Raw genomic sequence first — 24238 nt, forward strand, 5'->3', positions numbered from 1 at the left:
CCAGCTCTTGGCCTTCATTCTGTTGTTAGTCTTGCCTGGAATGTCTTCTTTACTGACATTTCCTCTAAACAGATAGTACATTCTTCTTTTTTTAATTTTTAAATTTTTATTGGAGTACAGTTGATTTACGATGTTGTGTTTGTTTCAGGTGTACAGCAAAGTGAATCAGTTGTACATATACATAGATCCACTCTTTTTTAGATTCTTTTCCCATATAGGCCGTTACAGAGTATTGAGTAGAGTTCCCTGTGCTATACAGTAGGTCCTTATTAGTTACCAATTTTATATATAGTAGTGTGTATATTATATATAGTAGTGTGTATATTTCAATCCCAATCTTCCAATTTATTCCTCCCCCCCTTACCCCGGTAACCATAAGTTTGTTTTCTACATCTGTAACTCTATTTCTGGTTTGTAGGTAAGTACATTTGTACCCTTTTTTTAGATTCCACATATAAGCAATATCATGATATTTATCTTTCTCTGTCTGACTTACTTCACTCAGTATGATAATCTCTGGGTCCATCAATGTTGCGGCAAATGGCATTATTTCGTTCTTTGTTATGGCTGAGTAATATTCCATTGTATATATATGTACCACATCTTCTTTATCCATTCCTCTGCTGATGGACATTTAGGTTGCTTTTATGTCCTGGCTATTGTAAATAGTTGTGCAATGAACATTGGGGTGCATGGATCTTTTTGAATTATGGTTTTCTGCAGATATATGCCCAGGAGTGGGATTGCTGGATCATAGGGTAGCTCTGTTTCTAGTTTTTAAAGTAATCTCCATACTGTGCTCCATAGTGGCTGTACTAATTTATATTCCCCCCAACAGCGTAGGAGGGTTCCCTTTTCTCCATGTCCTCTCTAGCATTTATTGTTTGTAGATTTTTTGATGATGGCCATTCTGACTGGTGTGAGGTGAAAATAGTACATTCTTAAGGGGATATATTTCAAAGTGTTCTTTGAAAAATTCCCTTAGACATTTCTGGTGATTAAAAAATTGTTTTGTTCTGAATATTAAAGCAAACTGTTCATTTAAAATTTTTTTGATATTACAAGTATATTGAAGGAAATAAAATTACCTAGAAAAAATTATTTTGGTAAATTTCCTAGGCCTTGTGGCAAAGCTGGAGGTAGCTTAAAAATCACAGCTCTTTTCCAAGGGCACTGGTCTAGCCCGTTATTCCTGCATAGTTTCTGACACAAAATCTCAACTTTTCCAAAAATTACTGCTCAAAAAGTTTCTTACTATACTGGGAGGGGGAAAAAAAACACCTGATTGAAACAGAAAAGCGAAGTTGTGCTAATTTTGCTTGGCGTGGGACATTTGAGAAAACCTTCCTTCAAAACGTCCACACCTCCTCCTTTCCCACCCTCTGTTTTTTGTGTAAAAGCAGTGCATTGTGTTTATTCTGTGTACCTAGGCGAGGCAAGGTTCCAAGGTTGGCAAGTACAGTCCAGAGTTTTCTCAGTTTGTTTCTAACAGTTCAAGTCTCTCCACTTTACTAAAACTTCCTTTATGCTTCTTTTGTGACCCTAAAGAGCCTTCCAGTTATAGTGTTGTACATTTAGGTACATTTTGAACTGAAGGCAAAACTCAAAGGCATTTTAAAGTGTGAGTAAATTTATTTTTGTTCCCTTTCCTAAAAATGAAAGTTTAATGGCTGGCAAAATAAATAATAATAATAATCCCCTTATATTTCAACAGTAGTCTTTCATTTGCAAAGTGATTTTTACCCATTATTTTCTCAATAATTTTCTTTCTTACCTTAAGTGGAGAGCCCAGGTGTGAAGTCTGAATGTGATGGGAAGCTGAAGATCATCTGGTGCTTCTTCTGGGCTTTACTGCCACTGTCTTCTCCACCCCCATCTACCAGTTTGCCTGGAAGAGTGGGAAACTTAGTTTGGCGTAATAATTAAGTGTATGGGCCTTGAAGACAACAAGGCCCAAATTTAAATCCCTGTATCGCCTTTTATAAGCTGTATCATGTAAACAAATTACATAATATTTTGAGCCTCTGTTTCCTGACCTTTATGAAATGAGGCTCATGCTGACTACAGTGGCTAGTTCATAAGTAAAATGGCAGTTATGATTATTTCTGAGTGTTTTCTATATCTGTGTATACTTTTTAAAAAAAATTTTTAAATTTTTATTTTTGGTTGTGTTGGTTCTTCATTGCTGTGCATGGGCTTTCTCTAGTTGTGGCGAGTGGGGGCTTCTCTTTGCAGAGCACGGGCTCTAGGCACGTGGGCTTCAGTAGTTGCAGCACATGGGCTGAGTAGTTGCGGCACATGGGTTCTAGAGCGTGCGGGCGTCAGTAGTTATGGTGCGTGGGCTCAGTAGTTGTGGCTCACGGGCTCTAGAGCGCAGGCTCAGTAGTTGTGGCACATGGGCTTAGTTGCTCCATGGCATGTGGGATCTTCCTGGACCAGGGCTCGAACCTGTGTCCCCTGCATTGGCAGGTGGATTCTTAAACACTGCATCACCAGGGAAGTCCGGCATTTGTGTGTCCTTGACAGCCTTCATTTGAGCACAACTGGTGGTTGGGGACGACTGATTTGGAAGCTTGACTTCTCCGACAGCTTTTGAGAAGATTCTGTCAGAGAAAGTTAGTTTCTTCTGTTTCTTTGACCAGAGATGGACTGTGTGTCTCTGGAAGAACCACCTTCTTTCACTAGGCACCCAGCTTCAGGGCAGCATTGAAGGAAGAAGGAGTCATTTGCTGGCCAGCATGGCCAGTCAGCTGTTTCTAATCATCCCCAGGTTGCTTCACTGCTGGAGCCCAGAATGACTATCATAATCACTTAGTGGGCTCCAGAGATTAGTCACGTTTAGCTGATTACAACCTGTGTCCATGGGGAGTTGTAAGAGAGAAGAGTGATAGAGAGGATCTATGTCTGATTTAAATAATTTCAGAATAATTAGTAGTTGCTTGTCTTTTGCATTTTTCTTGTCATTTGTTTTGCAAACACTCTTTGACTAACTGCTGCTGCTAATTATTATTGGATGAGTGATTGGATCATAGCTGAGGCCCGTTAATTACCACTGGAATCACCCGAGAAGCAGTTTAAAATACAGATTCCTGCGCTTCATTCAAGATGAACTGAATCAGATGGATGTGTTAGAGGGGGCAGACCAGGAAAATATATTTTCACAGGCTCCTCAGATGATTCTAATATCAGCCACATTTGGGAACCCCACTGGATTAGAGGATATTTAAAGAACTGTCCAGCTCTTGGAGCTGTGACTTTTAATGAAGATTAAATAGCACAGATATCACTTTACAGTTTTCAAAGTACTACTGCACAGTATTTGATACAGGTCATGATTCTGTTAATGTGAGTGTTTATTTACTTTTCATTGTCCTCATTCTTGGTGTATTCATAGTTCAGATCATTCTCTCTCCCTTTACTTTGTTGTTTTGTGTCTGGAAGCTGGAAGTTAGTGGGATATTTCTAAGGGTATCACTGCTTCAAGAAACCTTTAAAATAAACTTGTGAAACACTGTAAATGAATACTTAAAAATTTTAAACCTTTAAAATAAGTACACACATCACTCACCTCCCTCTGGGAAGGGGCTGGGTTGGCCATTGTCAGCTGTCACACTTTCACCCAGTGGAAGGACTCTACTTTGGGCAGTTTTGCAAGCACTGCTAATCTACATTCTTCTCTCTCTACAGCCCGTACTGAGTCTAGTTGCCTTACTTTTTGATTAACTTTATTGGCTTTAAAAACAAAATGTATAGGGCTTTTATTGAAATGCTTAAGAGCTTAGGTGAAATTTTTATATAGCTGCCATTATTAGCACCCTGGCACTCACAGTTTATGTTAGGCTTTTTTTTTTTATTTTAAGATTTATTTATTTATTTAATTTATTTTTGGCTGCGTTGGGTCTTAGTTGTGGCATGTGGGATCTTCATTGAGGCATGCAGGATCTTTTAATTTTTTTTATTTTTAATTTTTTAATTAATTATTTGTGGCTGCATTGGGTCTTTGTTGCCGCATGCGGGCTTTCTCTAGTTGTGGCGAGCAGGGGCTACTCTTCGTTGCAGTGTGCGGGCTTCTCGTTACGGTGGCTTCTCTTGTTGTGGAGCGTGGGCTCTAGGTACGCGGGCTCAGTAGTTGTGGCTCGTGGGCTTAGTTGCTCTGCGGCATGTGGGATCTTCCTGGACCAGGGATCGAACCTGTGTCCCCTGCATTGATTGGCATGTGGATTCTTAACCACTGCGCCACCAGGGAAGTCCTAAGGCATGCAGGATCTTTCATTGCAGTGTGCAGGCTCTTTGTTACAGCACGCAGGCTTCTCTCTAGTTGTGGGGTGCAGGGTTTTCTCTTCTCTAGTTGTGGCGCACAGGCTCCAGGGCGCGTGGCTTCCAGAGCCCGTGGGCTCTGTAGTTTGCAGCACGCAGGCTCTCTAGTTGAGGCGCGTGAGCTCAGTAGTTGCAGCGCGCGGGCTTAGTTGCCCCGCGGCATGTGGGATCTTAGTTCCCTGACCGTGGATCAAACCTGTGTCCCCTGCATTGGAAGGCGGATTCTTTTCCACTGGACCACCAGGAAAGTCCCTTTGTTAGGCTTCTGAGTGCCTGCTCAGTTTTTGAAGATTGGGTACAGGGGGATGTGAAGGGGCATATACTGCTCAGGCTGTCTGGAATGGGTGTGCACATTTATTTAAACTAGCAGTGATGTTTGTCCTGACAGCAGGGCAGAGGCTTTATTTCCTCCACTTCCTGCTTGCCCTCCCTAGTGTGAAGTGCATGTGAGATGGAATTTTTGTTAGGAAGATCAAGCATTTTGTTGAAAATAGGTTGAAATACAAAGTTTTGATCAGAAGAACTCATGTTTGTTTATAGATTGGGTTGGCTTATTTTCCTTTCTGGTGGATATTTATGCTTGCATGAACATTTCATTGAGTCAAACAAATTAGAGATGTAGAAAGGGAAAGTTGATCATTTCTCTCTCCCAACCACTTTCTCATAGGGGTAACAGCTGAGTGTCTATCTTTTCACACTCATACAACATATATAAACATATATAGGTTCCCCACCCTTTAAATAATCTTACTCTTTGTATTATTCTGAAAAATATTTTCCCCCAGTTAATATGAACACCCTCTGACGAGTCATTATAAGTAATATATTAGCAGCACCGTGTGACACATACAGGTGTTCTGTACTTTATTCAAGCACTTACCTATTGCTGGACATTCTGGGTGCTTCCTCTGTGTGTGTGTTTGCCATTATTGTTGACCCTTGAACAACTCAGGGGGTTACGGGCGCCAACCCCGTGTGCACTTGAAAATCCGAGTATAACTTATAGTCAGCCCTTGGTATATGTGCTCTGTATCTGCTGTTCCATATCCTCGGATTCAACAAACCACAAATCATGTAGTACTGTAGTGTTTCCTATTGAAAAAAATCCACGTATAAGTGGACCTGTGCAGTTGAGAGCCGTGTTGTTCAAGGGTCAACTGTGCAAGCAATGCTGTCATAAAATCTTCTACATATACCCTTACAGACTGGTGGATTGATTTCTGTATTCACCTTTCCAAGGGATGTGCTTGTGCAGCCTGTGTTGGTTCTAAAGGTGGTCCTTTGTTTGTAGGTCAATGTGCGGAATGGAATGAGCTTGCATGACTGCCTTATGAAAGCTCTCAAGGTGAGGGGCCTGCAACCAGAGTGCTGTGCAGTTTTCAGACTTCTCCACGAACACAAGGGGTAAGAACTCAAAAGTCAGCCAGCTCTTCCTTCATGCTAGTAAGGATTTCCTAGCTTCAAATAATAACTGTTTCCATTTAAAAAAAAAATTGTATTAGCTTCCTATAGAATAGTGAATATTTGAATACCCTTGTGTATAAAGAGACAATTCAGAAAAATAAGATACCAAGAACTTGAAAATTTTGCTTGAACATTGCATTGGAAGATAAAATACATGTTAGTTGTTGGATAGTGTTTCCATAGAAGGAAACAGTAATGTCAGATGGTATGTTTCTTGAGAGCAAGATTTTTGTGTTTGCTATAATGCAGTTAACAGAGTGGGTACTCAGAAAGTGTTTCATTATTATTTATAGTTAAAGAATACTGTCTTTAAGAGATTAACTTTTATAATTCACTCCTTTTTATTCAGTTAATATTTACTGAATCCCAGCAGTTTGACAGACACAGGGCTAAAAGATGCAGGAGAATTTCTGCTTCAAGGAGGATCAGTGTAGTTCATCCTATTCCTAATGGTGGTAGCAAGATAGAGGCATTGCCTCAAAAGTCTAGGAGTAATACCCCATAGCATCAGAGCCATCTGTGACTATCTGTTACCTGTTATTGTTTCCCCCCAAATCTGGGATAATAACCTGAATTTTACCTTCTTGGAAAGTGCTAGTTCTGTTATTGATCTTCAGCTTACGTCTTCTATATTTCAAGGGGCTCCCCAGTTTGAGAGAGTAGCCTAGGGAATGAGTACTCAAAATGTTGCCAAATCTTGGCTCCCTGTTCACTGATGCCGAATAAAAATAGGGAGACAGAGATTTGGAAGATAAGAGATAGAGAGGCTTTTTATTTTCTTTGCCAGGCAAAGGGAAGACACAGCAGGCTAGCGCCTCAAGAACTGTGTCCCCCTGTCCTGGGGAATTACAGGGGGTCTTACAGGTGGAACTGGCAGTCCAGGGTAAGTGATAAGGATGAAAGTGGTGAAGGTCTTGTATTCTTCTTCTTGCAGTATTTTAAAACAGTCACTGTTGGCATCAGGCAGCCTGGTAATTGGGTCCATTTATCTCTGGGTTATCAGCGGGGTGACCTTCTCTATGAAATGTAAACAGCTACAAGGGGTGATTTGTTACAAGAGAATGCAGCCAGAATAAATGCCAGGTGCAGGGAACAATTCATATGGAATCAGAGAGTAATTAGCTTTGTTTAGCTTTGTGAAGGACAAGTCTAGCTACAAGTGTTTGTTAGTAGTAACAGCTAAAGAATAACCAAGATTGCTTAACTCTTTCAGGCCTGTTTATGCTGTTTCCCCAGCCTGTTCATTGTTTATTTTCCTTATTTATCAGAAAAGTTTCATTTCTATTTTTGCTGCAACAAAAAGGGTGAGCATAAATTCATCTGTTTATGTTATTCCTCTCAGCTTAGGGGGCTTTTTGCTGAAGTGCAAATCTTTGAAGCAGATGCCAGTTTTATGTGGGTACAGTCCCAGGTTGGTCCCCAAGCCAGAGCATAGTGCTCCCTAAAGACTAGAGAGACTCTGAGACAGTGAGGGGCTTGATCCACTCTTGTCCACGGCTGCATTTGTTTGGAGCTACCCTAGGTTCTCTTTTGGATGGATGGCACCTCAAGACTGAACAGGAAACAGGACTGATCCTCTCCCTCTTCATTAGGGCAAAACAGGACTTTGGAGTAATGTTGGGTTTCCCAGACCTTGTATAGGGAATTATATTAAGGGATGGATTTTTTCCTGCTATATAATCAGAAAGATGGCTCTAATAGGCTTCTCGTAGGTGAAGGGAGAGGTTAGAATGGTGCTGTATATGTGGTGTTCTCTCCCTACCTGAGAACATTCTTCCATCAGGAGATGGGCCAGATAAACTAGATAGGCATGAGAAAGGAACTGGGCATTAATTTTTACTTAAATGTACCTATTTTTCTGTCTTGTTTAGGCACAGAAAGAGTGGTTTCAGAGTAAATTTTAAGACAGTTAAGTCTTTCATCAATTTATATGTATAGACTCTGCAGACAGTCTTACAGATTTAAGCCCATTCTTCATAGAAAAGTGCACTTTATTTGTGATTCCTTTCTATTTATGTATTTTCTAGATTGAAGTAGGCTAGTGAAGGTTAAATTTTGCTACTGTAGCAATATTTATAACCCATTTTATAGGATTTTAGGATTTTTATAGGATTTTAATGTTATAAAGTCCAATTTATTGCATATTTCCTTTATCATGAGATTGTTTTATTTCATTGTTTAAAAAAAACTTTATTCTAAGAGTACAAGCTTTGGAGTCTGACTGACCTGGATTCCAAATAGGCCCTTACACTGTGTGTGTGGCCTTGAGCAAGTTACCTTCTTAGAGCCCCATTTCTCTCATTTTTAAGATGAGGATAATAATGCCCACTTCATAGGTTTTTTTTTTTTCCCCCCATATTTATTTTATTTGGTTGTACTGGGTCCTTAGTTGTGGCACGCGAACTCTTAGTTGCAGCATGCGTGTGGGATCTGGTTCCCTGACCAGGGATCAAACCCGGGCCCCCTGCATTGGGAGCACGGAGTCTTATCCAGTGCGCTACCAGGGAAGTCCCTATAGGTTTGTTGTATGAATTAAATGTCAGTGTTGTATGGGATTTAAGTTTTATGTTTATGTAGCATGAGCTAAATGGTAGCTGCTGTTATTACTGGTATTCAACTCTTCCACCTAATTTAAATATTTCCCTTTCATATTATGTTTTTTAAAATCCTCTTTAGTAAAAAAGCTCGTTTAGATTGGAATACTGATGCTGCCTCATTGATTGGAGAGGAACTTCAAGTAGATTTCTTGGATCATGTTCCGCTCACAACACACAACTTTGTAAGTTGCAGATCTCTTCTCTCTTTGGGTATGTTGGGTGCTTTGGCTGGCACAATAGGAATTTCTCAGAGATAATAAAGTATATATGTTGTTGGATTGTTTAAAGCTGTGCCATTGTTTACAGTAAAGCAATTAAGGTGTCATTAGATCACAGATGTACTTCAATTTCTGTGTATGAATTTTACAAATGTTGGAAGTATGATTCTTCATTCTGATAAAACCTCTTGGGGGTCAAGAAGGAAATTATTTTGTTTTTTATTCAGTATAATTTACACCTGTGTTCTTGTTCCAGGCTCGGAAGACCTTCCTGAAGCTTGCCTTCTGTGACATCTGTCAGAAGTTCCTGCTAAATGGGTTTAGATGTCAGACTTGTGGCTACAAGTTTCACGAGCATTGTAGCACCAAAGTACCTACTATGTGTGTGGACTGGAGTAATATCAGACAACTCTTGTGAGGCATTGTTCTTTTTTCAAAGAATATAAGGGGGCAGGGAGATATAAACCTCTTTTGAGGTTGCATACTGTATATATGACTGACAAGTCTGGGTTTTAGACTTATTAAATGAATTATCATGATCTGGAAACGATCTACTTTAGAAACATGACAGTTCTGAAACTATCAAGTTTTAATGTGGTATATAACACTCTAAAACGAGCTGGTAGGAGTATTACCTGTCAAATAGAGATTGATAATACTGTGCTTCAGTAAGGCAAAGAGCAGAGGGATATGAAAACCCCCCCCCCAGATTTTTTTTTTTTACTAGGTTGCTAGTAGACACTACTCTGTCTACTTTTAAATAACACTGAACAGACCTCTGACATCGAGAAGGAGCAGAAAGTGTGGTTGGTGCTGTTTTCTTCACCTCAAACTAGGGAAAACATTAGTCTTAAAATTATATTACAGTAAACCTTAAAAAACACATGTATTGGGCTTCCCTGGTGGCGCAGTGGTTGAGAATCTGCCCTGCCAATGCAGGGGACACGGGTTCGAGCCCTGGTCTGGGAAGATCCCACGTGCCGCGGAGCGACTGGGCCCGTGAGCCACAATTGCTGAGCCTGCGCGTCTGGAGCCTGTGCTCCGCAACAGGAGAGGCCGCGATGGTGAGAGGCCCGCTCACTGCGGTGAAGAGTGGCCCCCGCTTGCCGCAACTAGAGAAAGCCCTCGCACAGAAACGAAGACCCAACACAGCCATAAATAAAATAAATAAATAAACATAGAATGATCATTTAAAAAAAAAAAAGATTAAAAAAAAAACAAAACACATGTATCCCTCAGGAGACAAACCAGTTACTAAAATATATTCCATATACACAAACTGGACCTTCAATTAAAAGTTACATATTCCAGAGAACCTCTTAAAAACTATTAACAGGGATATGAAAAGTCAAAGATGAACTTTTATCCTTTTTTGAAGGTACTAGAAAAACTAAGGGAGTGGTATCATTAAACTACCATGGGAACATCTTTTTTGCTTTCGTGGTAGTCACATGTTGCTTTTGCAAAGAGAGCTTGGGTAGCATAAACAGCACAGACTTTGGAGTCCAGCAGACATTGGTCAAAATCTCAGTGTTGTCATTAACTATCTGTAATCCCCTCTGAGCCTTAGCTCACTCATCTGAAAAACGGGGGTATTACCATGCTTGCAGTGTTCTTTTGAGGCTTAACTGAGATAACATGTGAACTTATCGGGCACCAAGTGCTCATCTCATGGAGGGAAGATGCCCAGTTAATGTTAATATCACTTTTCCTCTTATTTATGACTTTTGGTGCTGAAGGTGATCTATCCTTCATATTTCTGTCTTTTCATTTGTGCCTTTCCAAGACAGAATGTTTCTGAAAAGCTCTACGTGATTTAGGTTATAAAATGCCCTACTCTAGCTTAAAAAAACACATTATTTCCTAGAAATGCACACTAGAGACTCTGTGCTCATTGGCCGGTCAAGATTGTTCACATTCTGTAGTCATTCAAACCCAGTCACTTGGGTAGCCCCTTACCCTGGGTAGCCGGAAATGGTCCAGGAAAATGTGACTAGGAAAAGTTGAGTTTGAGTAGCTGTGAGTTTGCAAGGCCAGGCAGGCTGACTGTGAAATTACTACTGCAAGTCTATAAACCAGTCTTCTTCTGATTTCATTTAGGCTGTTCCCAAATTCCACTGTTGGTGATAGTGGGGTCCCAGTACTGCCTTCTTTGACAATGCGTCGGATGCGAGAGTCTGTTTCCCGGATGCCTGTTAGGTATTTTTTTTTACCTACTGCTTTTCTTTTGGAAAGTTGTATTAAGAGTTCCCTTGCGTTCCCTCCTCTCTCTGTGTAAACCCTTTGCTGCTTCTGTGGAACTCAGCATTGGCGTTAGAGCAAAACGTAGAACTTTTTCTCTGTGGTCCTCTAGTTCTTAAATTCTGGAAAGTGACTCTGACTACAATTTATTCTATTATCCTAGCATGTCCCTTGTATCTCATTACATTTTAAAGAGTTTGAGATTTTGCCTTCCTCAGTATGCAGTGAGCCTCAGGGAAAGCGTCCCAAAACGATATACAATGATTCGGTAAAAATAAAACCCTCAATTTTGAAATGCTTATTATGGCCTTGCATTGCTGAAACCATGGTATTGGGTTGGCCAAAAAGTTCGTTCGGGTTTTCCCATAACATCTTATGGCAAAATCTGAACGAACTTTTTGGCCAACCCGATATTGAATAAACTGCTATCTTGAAAAGAATCTAATTAGATTTTTAAGATAAATATCTGTTTTAATGTGCCTGTGAGTTTGCACATAATTTGTCTTTACTCTGTTTTCTGGCTTTAAAATCAGAGTTTTGTTGAGTCCACATGCCTTACTGTTACACGTGAATTTGGAACCTAAAATAAATCTACATCTTTGTCCAAAATATCTGACTTTAATTTATATATAATCATATAATATTTACTGGCCTTTGTAAGACTGTCATGGAAATTGTTAAAGGCAGTATATCTCAGAACAAGGAATTTGTACTGAAGTGATATCTGTATATATTTGTATATGATTTTTATTTTTCTTGATAATTTGAAAAGCAAACCTGACCGAAAAACTGTACTTGCTTCTGAAGATTTAGATAGAAGAAACCAGGCCTCTGAAGGCATTGATGTTGAATTGCCTGGAAAGGCAATTGCAAGAGAGCAATTTCTCTTAGAAAAAAAGTCTTTTATCTCTTGAATCTATGCATGGTGCTACTTGAATCTAAACAAAACTCCGAGTAATCTTTGGAGCAAATAATGAGAATGTTAAACTTAATGCGTGTTCCCAGATTGGTTGGTGGGAGAGTGGCGTTGGGTAAAAGAAGCCAGTGATAAATTTCAGTTAGGTATTGAAACCTAAAAACTGAATTCACATTAATTGATTTTGTGAGCTGTTTATGGGGGGAGAGAATGCACAGCAGATAAAATGCTGGCCTGTTTGCAGCTATGCTTGGCAGATCTAACCGTCTATTAAAAAATCTTCCTTAAAGTTTTCTAATTTAGTCTCTAAATTAACCTGGGCAAGTTCCAACTAGCTTTTGTAGGGGGTAGTATGGGTTGACAAATGCTAATCTGTTCTTTCCCAGAGATGGTCTAAAAATTCGGAGTATCCTGTAGAGGTGGTTTATTAAATAGAAGAAAACTTATAACGTATCATTTCTTGTCACATGACTTCAGAGCACATATATTATTTACTTTTAAAAAATTTGCATGCAAAGGCATCTAAACAAGAAACATTTTAAATGGTGCATATTGAAAGAAAGGAACATTTTTGTCAAAGTTTGTAGTATAAGTAGGGTTTGCCCCCAAGTATCTTAATGAAATAGGTAGTTGAAAGACTTTACCAATACAGAGGCCTGAGTGTCAACCATGGAATTTTCTTCCTCCTTCTCACCTAGTTCCCAGCACAGATACTCCACACCCCACGCTTTCACATTCAACACCTCCAGCCCCTCCTCTGAAGGTTCCCTCTCCCAGAGGCAGAGGTCGACGTCCACACCTAATGTCCACATGGTCAGCACCACCTTGCCCGTGGACAGCAGGATGATTGAGGTAATAGGGTCCTTTGCGGGTGGTAAAGAGTGTCAGTTATTCGGCTGGGGTTGACGGTTGTGTCAGAGAGTTTTGGGTTTCAAACCTGATAAGGAATGTTGCAGCACTTTGTCAGGTCTCTGGACTTTTTGATTTCTTATTCACTACATCTTGAGACTAGCTTAATTAATCTGGTTGGTATATCATTCAAGTGGAGAACTGAAATTTCCTGAAGAAATGTTAACATTTGAACTGATTCTTTCCATGTTAGATTTGAATAGGATTTCAGTGAGCTAGTGAATAAGATACATAAAGAGTAGTTTCTTTTTCATGTGGGAAAGAAAATAATAGTGATAGAGGACTACAGACTCTCTGAAAGACTTTAAGTGATTTTATTTAGAAATAAAAGGGTGGAGTCACAGGATTTTAATAAGCAGGTATTTAGGGAGATGTAAATGCGCAAAGCTAGTGTTGTCAAACTGCTTTTTCTTTTCTTGGCTTTATTGTATGCTCTGTTTGGTTTGCTTTCTAGTTCATCTTTATTAACAACTGAATACACTTAAAATACTTCGTTTGTTCTTTATTCTTCTTATTTCTCATTGCTTTGGACTAGAATAACAGCCTGAATGCTTCTCCCAGGGCGTGGTCCAGACGATTTTGTTTGAGGGGAAGAGTAGGTATTCTTCTTCATGCCTTTGCTTTCTTGTAAAGTAGCAGGATTGCTAAGACTGTCAGTAGCCTATCAAAAATGAAACAATCACTAAATTTTATGTGTCTTGTCAGACTTGGTCTCATGTTTTCTTTTTTGGCAATAGCATATTTGGGAGTAAAAAAATAACTGTATGTAGTATTGCTGATAGGTGAAATCAGTTTCTCAAGTGAGATTTTGAGGCCAAGGGTATTAAAAAAAAATTTTTTTTAATCATTTTCAACTAAAGACGAATGCTAGATTTGTTTAGTTGTTACTCAACAGCATCACTATTCTATTTATATTTTGTTTAGAAACAAAATGTGTCAGTTTGGTTGGTATGCCCTGAAAATCCTTTGATAAGCTTTTATCAAAGACAGCTGTGCTCTATCTACATCATGAATTGTTCCTTGAAAAACCTCAGGGCCACCCACTACCTCACGCACAGCTTACGTACCTCACTCAGACCTCACATCATTTTCGACATACTTGTCCTACCAGTGAGACGTGGGAGGGACTCAACAAAAGAGTTGGCTTTCGAATGTGGGGCCTAAACTGGTCATTTGGGGGCACTTTGGTTATCACAAGATTATTGTGAGGGGGTCATGTATATGCACGCTATGAGTTTTATTGTTTCTAGTGTATTGTCACTAGCCCTGATAATAATACAGTAATATACCAGTTACTTTTCTTCTGATATATGATTTAGTCCTGTATAAACACTCTAATACTTAGAGGGAACATGAAAAGTGAAAATTCTTGAAGTTTTATTATAGAATAACTAGCACATTTGTGGTGCTTAATCCTCTCTGTACTTTAGAAGCAGACCAAATTTTGATTCCTGTTTTGTAAAAATTACATATGATTCAGCATTTTAAAAGTACACTTTCTTGCTTTGTTTAAACCATCTTAGTTGTCTTTAACTAATATTTAGATTTTGAGATGATGATAAATCAGTCCAGCTGTAGAAACTAGCACAGAATTAAGTATGAGGTATGTAAGTGGATACGGGGAAGAAAATTATGACGACATTAAGAAAAAATCCTAGTGCATGGGAATGTAATTCTGGTCAGTAAAAATACATTGTGCCACGCTTTGACTAAAAACAAAGAATAGATTAGTTGCATAATAAAGCTACAGCTGCTAAATATTCTACTGAAATTCAAGTTATTTTTGGAGAAAGTTTTGTCTACCTGGCAGTCATCCTGTCATACTTAAGAGCATGCAGGTTCCTAGGTTTCCCGCCTTCCCTCCCAGACATACTTAAATCAGTCCTAGTGGGGTGGAGGGGCTTGGGAATCTGTATTCTTAAACACCTCTCCTGGTGATTCTGAAGACTGGCCAGGTTTGAGAACCCCAGAACCAGGCTTTATTGGCAAATCCTGAAGATGTTTGGGTGGGGCTGCGAAAGTGGGGGAGGGGCAGCTTGGCCTGTGATTCTTCTTATCTCTTGTAAAGATGTCATAGCGTGTGAGCATTCTGGTAACAGTTGTGTGAAAAAAAGGATCCTGTCTTTACTGTGGTTACACAAAGAAAACAGAGTAAGACTTCCAAGAGAAATAATCCTTTTTGAGGATATGGCGACCAAGTATTTTTCTATTATTGTTATTTATATATTCCAAGTGAGGATTTATAAAAATGAGGATTTAGGTCTCATGGAGCGCCCTGTGATTTAAAACTGTTCCAACTAAACAGTTTAATAAATTCTAAAGGTAGCCTTTGACCTCTCACCTGAGTAGAATGTAACTAGTTTCAGAGCTTACCCATAAGATCTGAGGAGCATTTTGTGATGAATGAGCTCATGGCTGAGATCCGTGGGTGGTGATTTTTAGTTCTTTTTCTGCCACCTACTGGTTGTGTGACACTCGCCATGTTCCTTTATCTGTTCACATGTGTTTTCTTATATGTAAAATGTAGGTTTTAGATTAGGGGATTTATGGTCCTTCCAGCTTTCTATGATATTAGGTTTGGATAAAATATGTAGTCGTGGTGCTTACCCATAGCAAATCCAACTCCTAGAGGGGTAACAGTGACCTTGCCACTGAACCCCTCATTAAAAATATTTTATTATTATTTTTTTGAGCTTCAGTGAAGCAAGATCCCCAACCACTGGAAGGAGCTCAGCTTGATAGTAACTTTGCCAGCCTTCCTTTAAAGAGTATCAGTCTGCAGTGTGCATTGCTTTCTTCAGAGAAAAAAGAATGCTGCTTTATTGTGTATGAGAAATTAGCATCAGTCCTCCTAATATTTGATGATAACAATCTTGGAGATATTGGCCACAGACATTTGATGAATTTAATCAAAGAAAACTTAGAGTATGTAATTAGACCTTTTTGTGTTTTAGAGATTTTATAATCCACTTTGCTCCTGTAAATCCTTCTCCCTTTCCCTCCCCCAGAGAACATCTTTTCTAGTGCAGAAATTGACCAGCTTTCCTTTTCTGTTTCAGGATGCAATTCGAAGTCACAGTGAATCAGGTACTTGTCTAAGTCATTTAGCAAATAGTCATGGGCTTTTTCTCTTTATGCTGTGCATCTTCTGTTGGCTTAGCCATGTGTGAATTCTGTTTGTCTTGTCTATTATTAAGCCTCACCTTCAGCCTTGTCCAGCAGTCCCAACAATCTGAGCCCAACAGGCTGGTCACAGCCCAAAACCCCTGTGCCGGCACAGAGAGAGCGGGCACCGGGATCCAGCACCCAGGAGAAAAACAAAATTGTGAGTATGGTCAACAGTACCTCCTGCATGTTAGGGTTCAGTAAGAAAAGCTTAGTCAGAAATGAGAATGCCTTTAATTTTAGGGTTGGGGGACTCTAATTAAATGAATACATTATAAATGTCAATGCCATTTTTGGCATGCTTACATTGGAAAACTTGCTGCTTTGTTGCAAGGCGGGGCACAACTAAAACGGTATTTTCTCAAAAGACAAAAACTGGAATTACAGTTAATATGTCTATCTTTAAAAGATATGGGAATGGATGGAGTTGGGTTGATCTTTTCTTTGACACCCTTGTTAAACAGTCTTTTAACAGTCCACGGAGTATATCAGTGATCTCTGCTTGTTTTAGAGGCCTCGTGGACAGAGAGATTCAAGCTATTACTGGGAAATAGAAGCCAGTGAAGTGATGCTCTCCACTCGGATTGGGTCAGGCTCCTTTGGAACTGTTTATAAGGGCAAGTGGCATGGTAAGTTTGGGGCCCCCTCCCTTTACTACCAGGGTGAAGTCACGTTTCAGTCCAGAGAGGGCCAGGCAGGCTCACAGCAGCACTCTCCAAGGGTACTTGATTGCATGTGAAGATTGAACTTAACGGTATCTCAGTGACATTTCATACTGTTCTTTCTAAGACTCAGCAGTGCTATAATTGGTATGAAAAAGTTTTCAGGATAATGAGAAATTGGTGAAGAGTTGAGCACCATAGTGAAATGTCACAGTCTCTTATAAACTGATTAAATACAGTGTGCGCCTGGGAGGAACATGCTTTGAAGCTCCTTAAATGTGTTTAAGAGGCTGTTGCTATTGGGAGGGGCATGGATTCTGGAAACTTAAAACTGGAAAGGACCTTAGAGATTTTACATGCCAGAAAACCAAGGTCCCCAAGAGGGGGAACTAACATACCCATGGTCAAACAGTAGGGCACAGGAAAGCCAGGAGCCTCCTAAAACAGATTTTCTTTGCTCTGCCCTGGGATTGGTTGTGGGAATCTCTATCAAACAGGAATGCACAGACTTAATTCTTGAATCTGTGGGGAGTTGACATTCTTATTTTAATGGAAACACTTTGTCACTTGGGAGAAACTTTCTATTTTAAGGTCTGTGGCCAAAGCTTCTGTATTTTGTCAACATACTTAACATTTCTGTCAGGTTTTTAATGCCTCTGGCTTTAGGATGTCAGCCAGAAAATAGAGTATTTTCTTGAAAATGCTACATGTTCCCCAAAAGACATCTCTTCTAAATTCAGATTTTAATAAAGCAAACAACAACAACAAAACCACACACAAAACCTAAAGTGCCTAGATGCCTGTGTTTCTACTTTGGACGCCACCATATTTATCTTTATACATAAATGGACAAAGTTATGAGCGTAAAATACATTAGAGCATTAAAATTCAAGTTGCTAAAAACTGAGGAACACTGGGTTTTCCACTTATAACTAATCATCTGACAAATTTCTCGTTCCTTGCAGGAACTGGCAAAGGACTGAACATTTGTAGATACACGTAGGGTGACTCCTTTTCTTTCAAAAATTGTGTCTAATATACTACTGGCCTGCCTCCTGGGTCACTGAGAAATTATGCTGTTGCAGAATATTTTCTAAATAGATGTCATAAATGTGTTGGTGATCCCTTAGAAAAGAAAAACACAATTTTGTGAGATTGAGTGCTTGTATCTGAGACAAGAAGGCTGTAAGTAATTGCAGGAAGTGGAGCAGAAAACACTGCTTTTAATGCTTCCATTAGGAGCATTATATCATTTTTATCCGTTTTGAAGCCTCAGCTAAAAGCCAATACATGCAGTTTAGGTTGGGCCCAAATTTAAGCCTCCTCTGATTGAGCACTTTTATTTGGGGGTTCATAGTTTTTCAGAGCATTAGATTTGCCACAGTACTGCCTTGAGCTTGCGTTTTCTCTCCATCTCGAACTTTTAGATTATGGTAAGGAGATGTATTTGCTATAGTGTTACTTCCATAAAGACAACTGTTAGAATGTAGATAACATCTAATGCTTTAAGATTCTACTTTTTCTAAGTTAAGAGTGTCAAAAGTCGGAGGAGCGAGGAGCAGTGGACTTTTAGCCCCTCAGAAAGCAAGCCATGGTCTGTGAATGAAGAGGAAAATGAGAGGGTCAAGGAAAGCGTAATTTCTAGATTGAGTATTTTGTGCTATATTTGCTTCCTTTTTTTTTCCCTGTTGCTTTTCTGATTCCTATATATAATAGAATATTTTATTCAATTTCTTAAAAATTACAGCTGTTTTGGTGATCCCCCCCCCCGCCCCGCCGCTGCCCCGATTCTGCCCGTCGGCTGTGAACAGAAAAGGTCTTAAAGCAGCCAAAGTGGAGGCCTCAGATCCGTGAACTAAGCGCACTTTATGTACAGAAGAGACCCTTTGGGCCCAAGTGCAGAGTCTCCTTTTGAGCATGAATTTGGGGTCTGATTTGGCAGCCTCTGCTAATTACAGACAACATATTAAAAGAGATGAAGATAGCAGTTGAAGCTGTGAGACTGTTAGCAGCGAGGTCACTTACAGCATGAGAAGAAGGCAGCAACCCCCTCAAGAGCAGATCCCCCAACCTGAGAACACTCTTGGGCCACAGTGTGAAGTCAGCAGCCTGGTATAACCATGTATAGGGATCCCCAGCCCAGCCTAAGGCTGAGGTTTGTCCTTTTGACTGAGTCAATAAGAAGTGGAGGAATGGTGTTCATTCTGTTTCTGTTCTGGAAAGCAGGGGTGTGTATAATAAGTTTTAGACAATCTCAGATGATTAAAGCAGGGAAATTAATTGGTGTTTAAAAAGGTAAAAACATTTGAAATTCACCAGTGATAGTAGCTCGCTCTTCTTCAATGGTAGATGAATAATATTAACGTAATATCTTATTAAAAACATGATAACCAATAGCCGTGTATCTTAACTTGCTTGTACTACATTTGCCTCTGACTTTACTATGAAGGGAAAGTAAGAAGTTCTGGTTTGAGTACTTCATGTAGTTATTAAGCAGTGTTACTGAATGCCTATTGCACGGAATGCTGGAGAGGTGGACTTGGTCATGATGTGCTTGGCCCCGAGGACTGCTGAGCAACTAAGTCCCCGGTATTCCCTGCTAGAGGCTGTGCCCACTTCCAGCTCCAGAGCTTCAGACAGACAGCTTTTCAATTCATAACTTGCCTTGCTGACAGTTGCATCTTAGAATTCACTCATTTCTTCGGCCAGTGTTTCCTGAGCATTCTTCTAATACCGAGCATTTTTCTAGGGGCTAGGAATGAAGCCCTGAGCAAAACAGATAAAAATTCTTTCTCTTATGGAGTTGATATTCTGGTGGGGATAATAACCAAGAAAAGCAAATTAGATAGTGTGTCCTAAGTGCTAAGGAGAAAAATGGAGGAAAGCAGGTATAGAGCGGCAGGCCTGGTTCATAGGTTTTAGTAGACTGGTTAGGGAGGAATCTGCTGAGGAAGTGGCATTTGGGAAGCAGCAACAGCAGATGCAAAATGGGCCACTCACCTGGCCTGTCCGAGGAACTCAAGGAGGTCTGAATGGCTTTAGTAGGATGAGCGAGGGAGAGGCTCATAGAAGTGAGGTCTGGGGTGTGGGTTATAGGGTACCGTAAAGACTTTGGATATCATTTGGGTGAAATGGGGGTCTCAGTTTGTGCAAGATCTTTAGGAGGTTTGGCCAGCCTTGGCCTGAAAACCAGAGTGATAGGGAGCTCATGAGTTAACCTGAAAAGTCATTCTAGCTCTGGGCATTTCCTACCAGTGGAAAACCGTTCTGTATAGGAGTTGAAATTGGTTTTCCTATGGTGTTTGCCCATTGTTCCTAGCAGACTGAATCGCTGGTAGGGCAGTCCTTGGAGGGTACACGTACAAATGAGGGTGTGCTGTAACGCAGAGTGTGGTCCCTGGGTTTCAGTAAGAAAGTGCCCATAACCTGTTACCATAACCGTTAACCGTGAGCTGCCTGGCCTCTGGATCCCTGCGGTGCTGTGGGCTCTGTTTTTAGTTTGACCCTGTTCAGTCTTCCCATCAGTGACTTGCATGACTCAGGTATTGTGGATGACTTACACAGCGGTGTCATGCAGATTAGGATAATAGGATTTGGATTATAGGATTTGGATTTAGAAAGATGGGAGGATATGAAGTGTCTATGATGATAGAAGAAAGAAAAGATGAACTTTTAACAGGAGTAAGTCTTGTTCAGGAGTCCAGAAAGTAGAGGCTAGAGGTGGAAGACGTTCAGCTGACAGCAGGTCAGAGCGAGTCACTGTGAACAGGCTTTGGCTGCTGATGGATCATCTGAGGTCTGAGGTTGCATTACTGATCAGGTCCAAAATGGGTGACGCTGAGGGTGAGTTCAGCGACGACTGGAGCATGCCCAGAGAAAAGCTGTGAGAAAGGGAAGGGCTTGCAAAACTAGGCTCATGAACTAGAAAGCAACCCCTTCTGAGGGACCATCCAGCATCTCCCCAAGTCTTTCTTCTGCATCCCTATCTCCAGCCTGTCCCTTTAAACCCCCATCTGTTGCCTGGCCATCTCCTGGCCCTTCCTCTCAGTTGACTGCCACATTGAGTCAGTTCACCTTCACAGGGTTTCTTGCCTCCATCTCCTTTTTATCCCTACTGTCACCCACGTGCCTGCGTTGCACCTGCGTTCCTCCTCCCTGGCCTCCCTCCTGTGCTACAGGTGTCAGATCACATGCTATGTTAGAGTTTCCCAAACACAACTTGCCCTTTCTCTCATCCCCCTTACCTCACCTTTGTTCCTGGTGTACCAAGTCTAGAACAGCCCCTTCCTTTGGCTTATATCCCATTTCCTTCAGAAAACTTTTCTATATCCTCTTTGCCAAGATACTTACTCCCCTCCTCTGTCATCCCCCGCCCCAGTCCTGTCTTGGCTCAGACTGCTCCAGAATGGGCACTTATGCAAAAGACTCTTGTCCCTCTACTCAGTCATAAGGAACTTGAGGTTGGGGCTGCATAGTTTACCAGCTCCATCTTCCTAGATATAAGGCAGCCCTGAATATAGCATGCAGCTCTGCCATCCAAAGTCAGCAGCACCTTCCAGGCAGCCCTGGGCCCTCAGTAAGTTCATGCACCAGTGAACTGGATAAGAACCAATTTGGAAGCTGCCGCTAAGTGGGGATTTTAGCTTTAGATGATGCAAACAGAGATCACGGGGCAACAGTTAGGGACCTATCATAAGAACCATCTCTGTACCATTTGGTGCTCCCCAAAAGTGGAATGAGTGCTCCAGCAGGCTGCAGGGGGTTGCTGCCAAGGGCACATGCTCAGTTGTGGAGGAACTAAGTCACCTCCAAGTGCCACTGAACTGAACTCCTACTTTGTTTGATCATTGTATTTAGTAAAGTTACTTGTCATGAAAAGCTGAGGTCCTAATAGGGCTTCAGGTAATTTATTATCATTACAACTATTATAAGTATGACATAACACTTCTAAAGTGGCTTCTAAATCGGTAGCACCTAGAAAGTAGAATTGATCTCTGGATGTTTCTGAAGTTATATGAAGAGGCTGGTTTTACTCACAGTGATTGACAGTCAGTTAGTAGTCAGTATTTTAGTTAGAAGTACAGCTATTGGAGTCAGACTAGGGTTCTGATCCTGGCTCCAGCACTTTTCTTTTGGCTATATGACTTTGGCCAAGTAACTAAACTTCAGTTTGTTGCTTGTAAGATGAGGACAACAGTATTAACGTCATAGAGCAGCTACGAGGATTAAAGGAGGTAATACCTGTGAGAACAGACAGTGCCAGGGTATAGTAAGCAACCAGTATTAATCATTAGGATTACTTTCTAATGGCATTGAAAGCCGAGAGGCTTAATTTCAATATATGTCTTTGAATTTGTACAAGGGAGCTTCTCAGGTCTCGTTGAAATGTGGCTGCTGAGTTTAGCATCAACTGCTTACTAACTGGCCTGCTTCCGGGCCCCATCCTCCTGGCCCCGAAGACTCAGTATTTGCTGGGCCATTCATATCCACCTGCTGATGTCATCCTCACAGGCCCAGGTTGTGACCTGTCACACATGACCTCACCGCTGGGGATGCCAGGCTTGTAGTTTAAACCAAGCTGGTTCAAGGCCTGTGGGGCGGTATTTTAAGGATAGTAGTATAATCTAATTTTTTAAGCTACTTGATGATTCAGAAATTTGCATAGTATTTGTTCCGTCTGTGTAGGTATATGATTTTTGAATAAGTGATTAATTGTATCTTCCTCAGAACTAGTGTACATGAAAAATAACAAAGTAAGATCATTCAACTGCACTGACTGTAAACTAATTTGCAGGAGACGTTGCAGTAAAGATTCTAAAGGTTGTTGATCCCACACCAGAGCAGTTCCAGGCCTTTAGGAATGAAGTGGCTGTCCTTCGGTGAGTAGAAAGCTGGCCTGTCCCTTGGTGTGGCAGGGGCGGGGCGTGGATGCTGGTACAAGCACTGCAGAGGAAGTAGGCTGCATGACATGACCTGTCTCTGAGGGCTGATGGCTGGGACCGGTGGTGAGTGTTCACTGTGGAGTCCTGTGGTTGAAACAACTCCCTCATGAGTGAAAAGGAGCGGAGGGTTTCTTCCAGCTTATGCGCTTGTTAAGCCTTTAGAAGAGCCCCCTTTTAGAGGCATACCCCCTTCCACTGCCTCAGGTCTCTGGGCTCACTACGTCGATAGAACAGCCCAGGTTCTATCTCTGGGTTTTGTTTTGACGTAGGGAGAGATGGATTCTATTTTCACATTTATTTCCAAGAGCTCTTTATGCCTTAATTTGGACTTCAAAACCGTCAGCTTTTAAGTCTTTGAGTCCCTGTTGAGACTTGTAGGAATAAACTGAATAAGGATGGATTCCACAGATGAGGGGTCCTTGTGACCCCTGTGGGGAGATTGGTGAATACATGCTGATGGAAGAGAACGTCCTCTGTTCGATCAAGGCCAGCACTGAGGGCAGTGACGGCAGCCCCTTTGTCAGCTCACAGCACCAGCTGGATCGTCAGCAGTCCGCTGTGCTGGCTTTGCCAGCGCCTGGACTGTAGGCATGGGTGGCGTCAGCAGCACGCAGGGTCTGGTCGGAGACCGTGGGAAAGCAGACGAGATCTCCCTGTTCTGCAGCAGCGGCAGGTGCAGAGCCTTTTCTTCTCTCCTCCCCTCTCCAGCAAAACCCGGCACGTGAACATCCTGCTCTTCATGGGGTACATGACGAAGGACAACCTGGCAATTGTGACCCAGTGGTGCGAGGGCAGCAGCCTCTATAAACACCTGCACGTCCAGGAGACCAAGTTCCAGATGTTCCAGTTGATTGACATTGCCCGGCAGACGGCTCAGGGAATGGAGTGAGTGAATGGCCTGACGAGTAGAAAATCTGGGGTCCAAGGATCAACTTGTCCCTAAATCAGAACCAAGATTAGGAAAAGCCAAGCCTGTTAAGTGACTTCTGTGATATTTTTGCACAGCTGGAAATGAACCTGTGTGCTGGGCCAAAGGAACGAGAAATTCAGGTTTATTGCCCAAGCTGAGGCTACCCCCTTAGGGCTCAGGTTCAGGTTACAGCAACTGCCCTCAAAATTCAGCCAGACACCCAGCACAGTGCGGGTTGCCACCTTCTGGTGGGCATCGTGTCTGAGGTGTAGCGCATCAAGTGTGCTTATTCCACGTAAGGGTTTGATCAGATGTCACGTTCTGTGTAATTTTTCCTTTTGGCGAATGCTTAAATTAAGGTGATCCATAGCACCTCCGTTAAATACTGTCGTTTTGGGTCTTTGTGCTTGACACATTTCTCTGTGAAAGGGGTGTGCGTATGCGTTTCAGTCTTGGCTAAGCCAGGGCAGTGCTTCTCAAACTTTTCCTTTGAAGTACCCCTAATGTGGAACAGGGGGAACTCCTCATACCCCCTGACGACTAGGAACTTAACTAAAGCTGTGCTTGCAAGTGGTTTATAAAATCTCATGTTGTACTTTTAAAATTCATATGGAATTTGCATTGTATACATTTTCAGAAATGACTAGTTATTTTTTAGAGATGAAATTCACTTATAAAATTCACCCCTTTAAAGTGTACAATTCAGTTTTTTTAGTATATTCACGGAGGTGTAAGCCATCACCACTGTCTAATTTTAGAAGATTTTCAAGATACTAGATGAAGTCTTTTGTGTCTGGCTTCTTTCACTTGGCGTGTTTTTGAGAGATTCATCCATGTTGTAGTGTGTGTCAGTACTCCATTCCTTTCTGTGGCTGAAGAATATCCCATTGTATACAG

At 41.2% G+C, this 24238-nt stretch overlaps 1 protein-coding gene across 1 annotated transcript in view; it reads left to right on the forward strand.

Moving 5' to 3' along the window:
• Positions 1-24238, forward strand: part of RAF1 (Raf-1 proto-oncogene, serine/threonine kinase) — a 71922-nt gene that overhangs the window by 44024 nt on the left and 3660 nt on the right. Inside the window, exons 3-12 of the mRNA XM_068557261.1 lie at positions 5609-5721; positions 8458-8560; positions 8853-9010; positions 10697-10795; positions 12452-12605; positions 15722-15749; positions 15860-15987; positions 16339-16456; positions 22284-22368; positions 23140-23316. Coding sequence (XP_068413362.1) covers positions 5609-5721; positions 8458-8560; positions 8853-9010; positions 10697-10795; positions 12452-12605; positions 15722-15749; positions 15860-15987; positions 16339-16456; positions 22284-22368; positions 23140-23316 — 1163 coding nt within the window. The remainder of the gene's footprint in view (positions 1-5608; positions 5722-8457; positions 8561-8852; positions 9011-10696; positions 10796-12451; positions 12606-15721; positions 15750-15859; positions 15988-16338; positions 16457-22283; positions 22369-23139; positions 23317-24238) is intronic.

The sequence above is a fragment of the Eschrichtius robustus genome, chromosome 12, assembly GCF_028021215.1.
Source record: "Eschrichtius robustus isolate mEscRob2 chromosome 12, mEscRob2.pri, whole genome shotgun sequence".
Lineage (NCBI taxonomy): Eukaryota > Metazoa > Chordata > Mammalia > Artiodactyla > Eschrichtiidae > Eschrichtius > Eschrichtius robustus.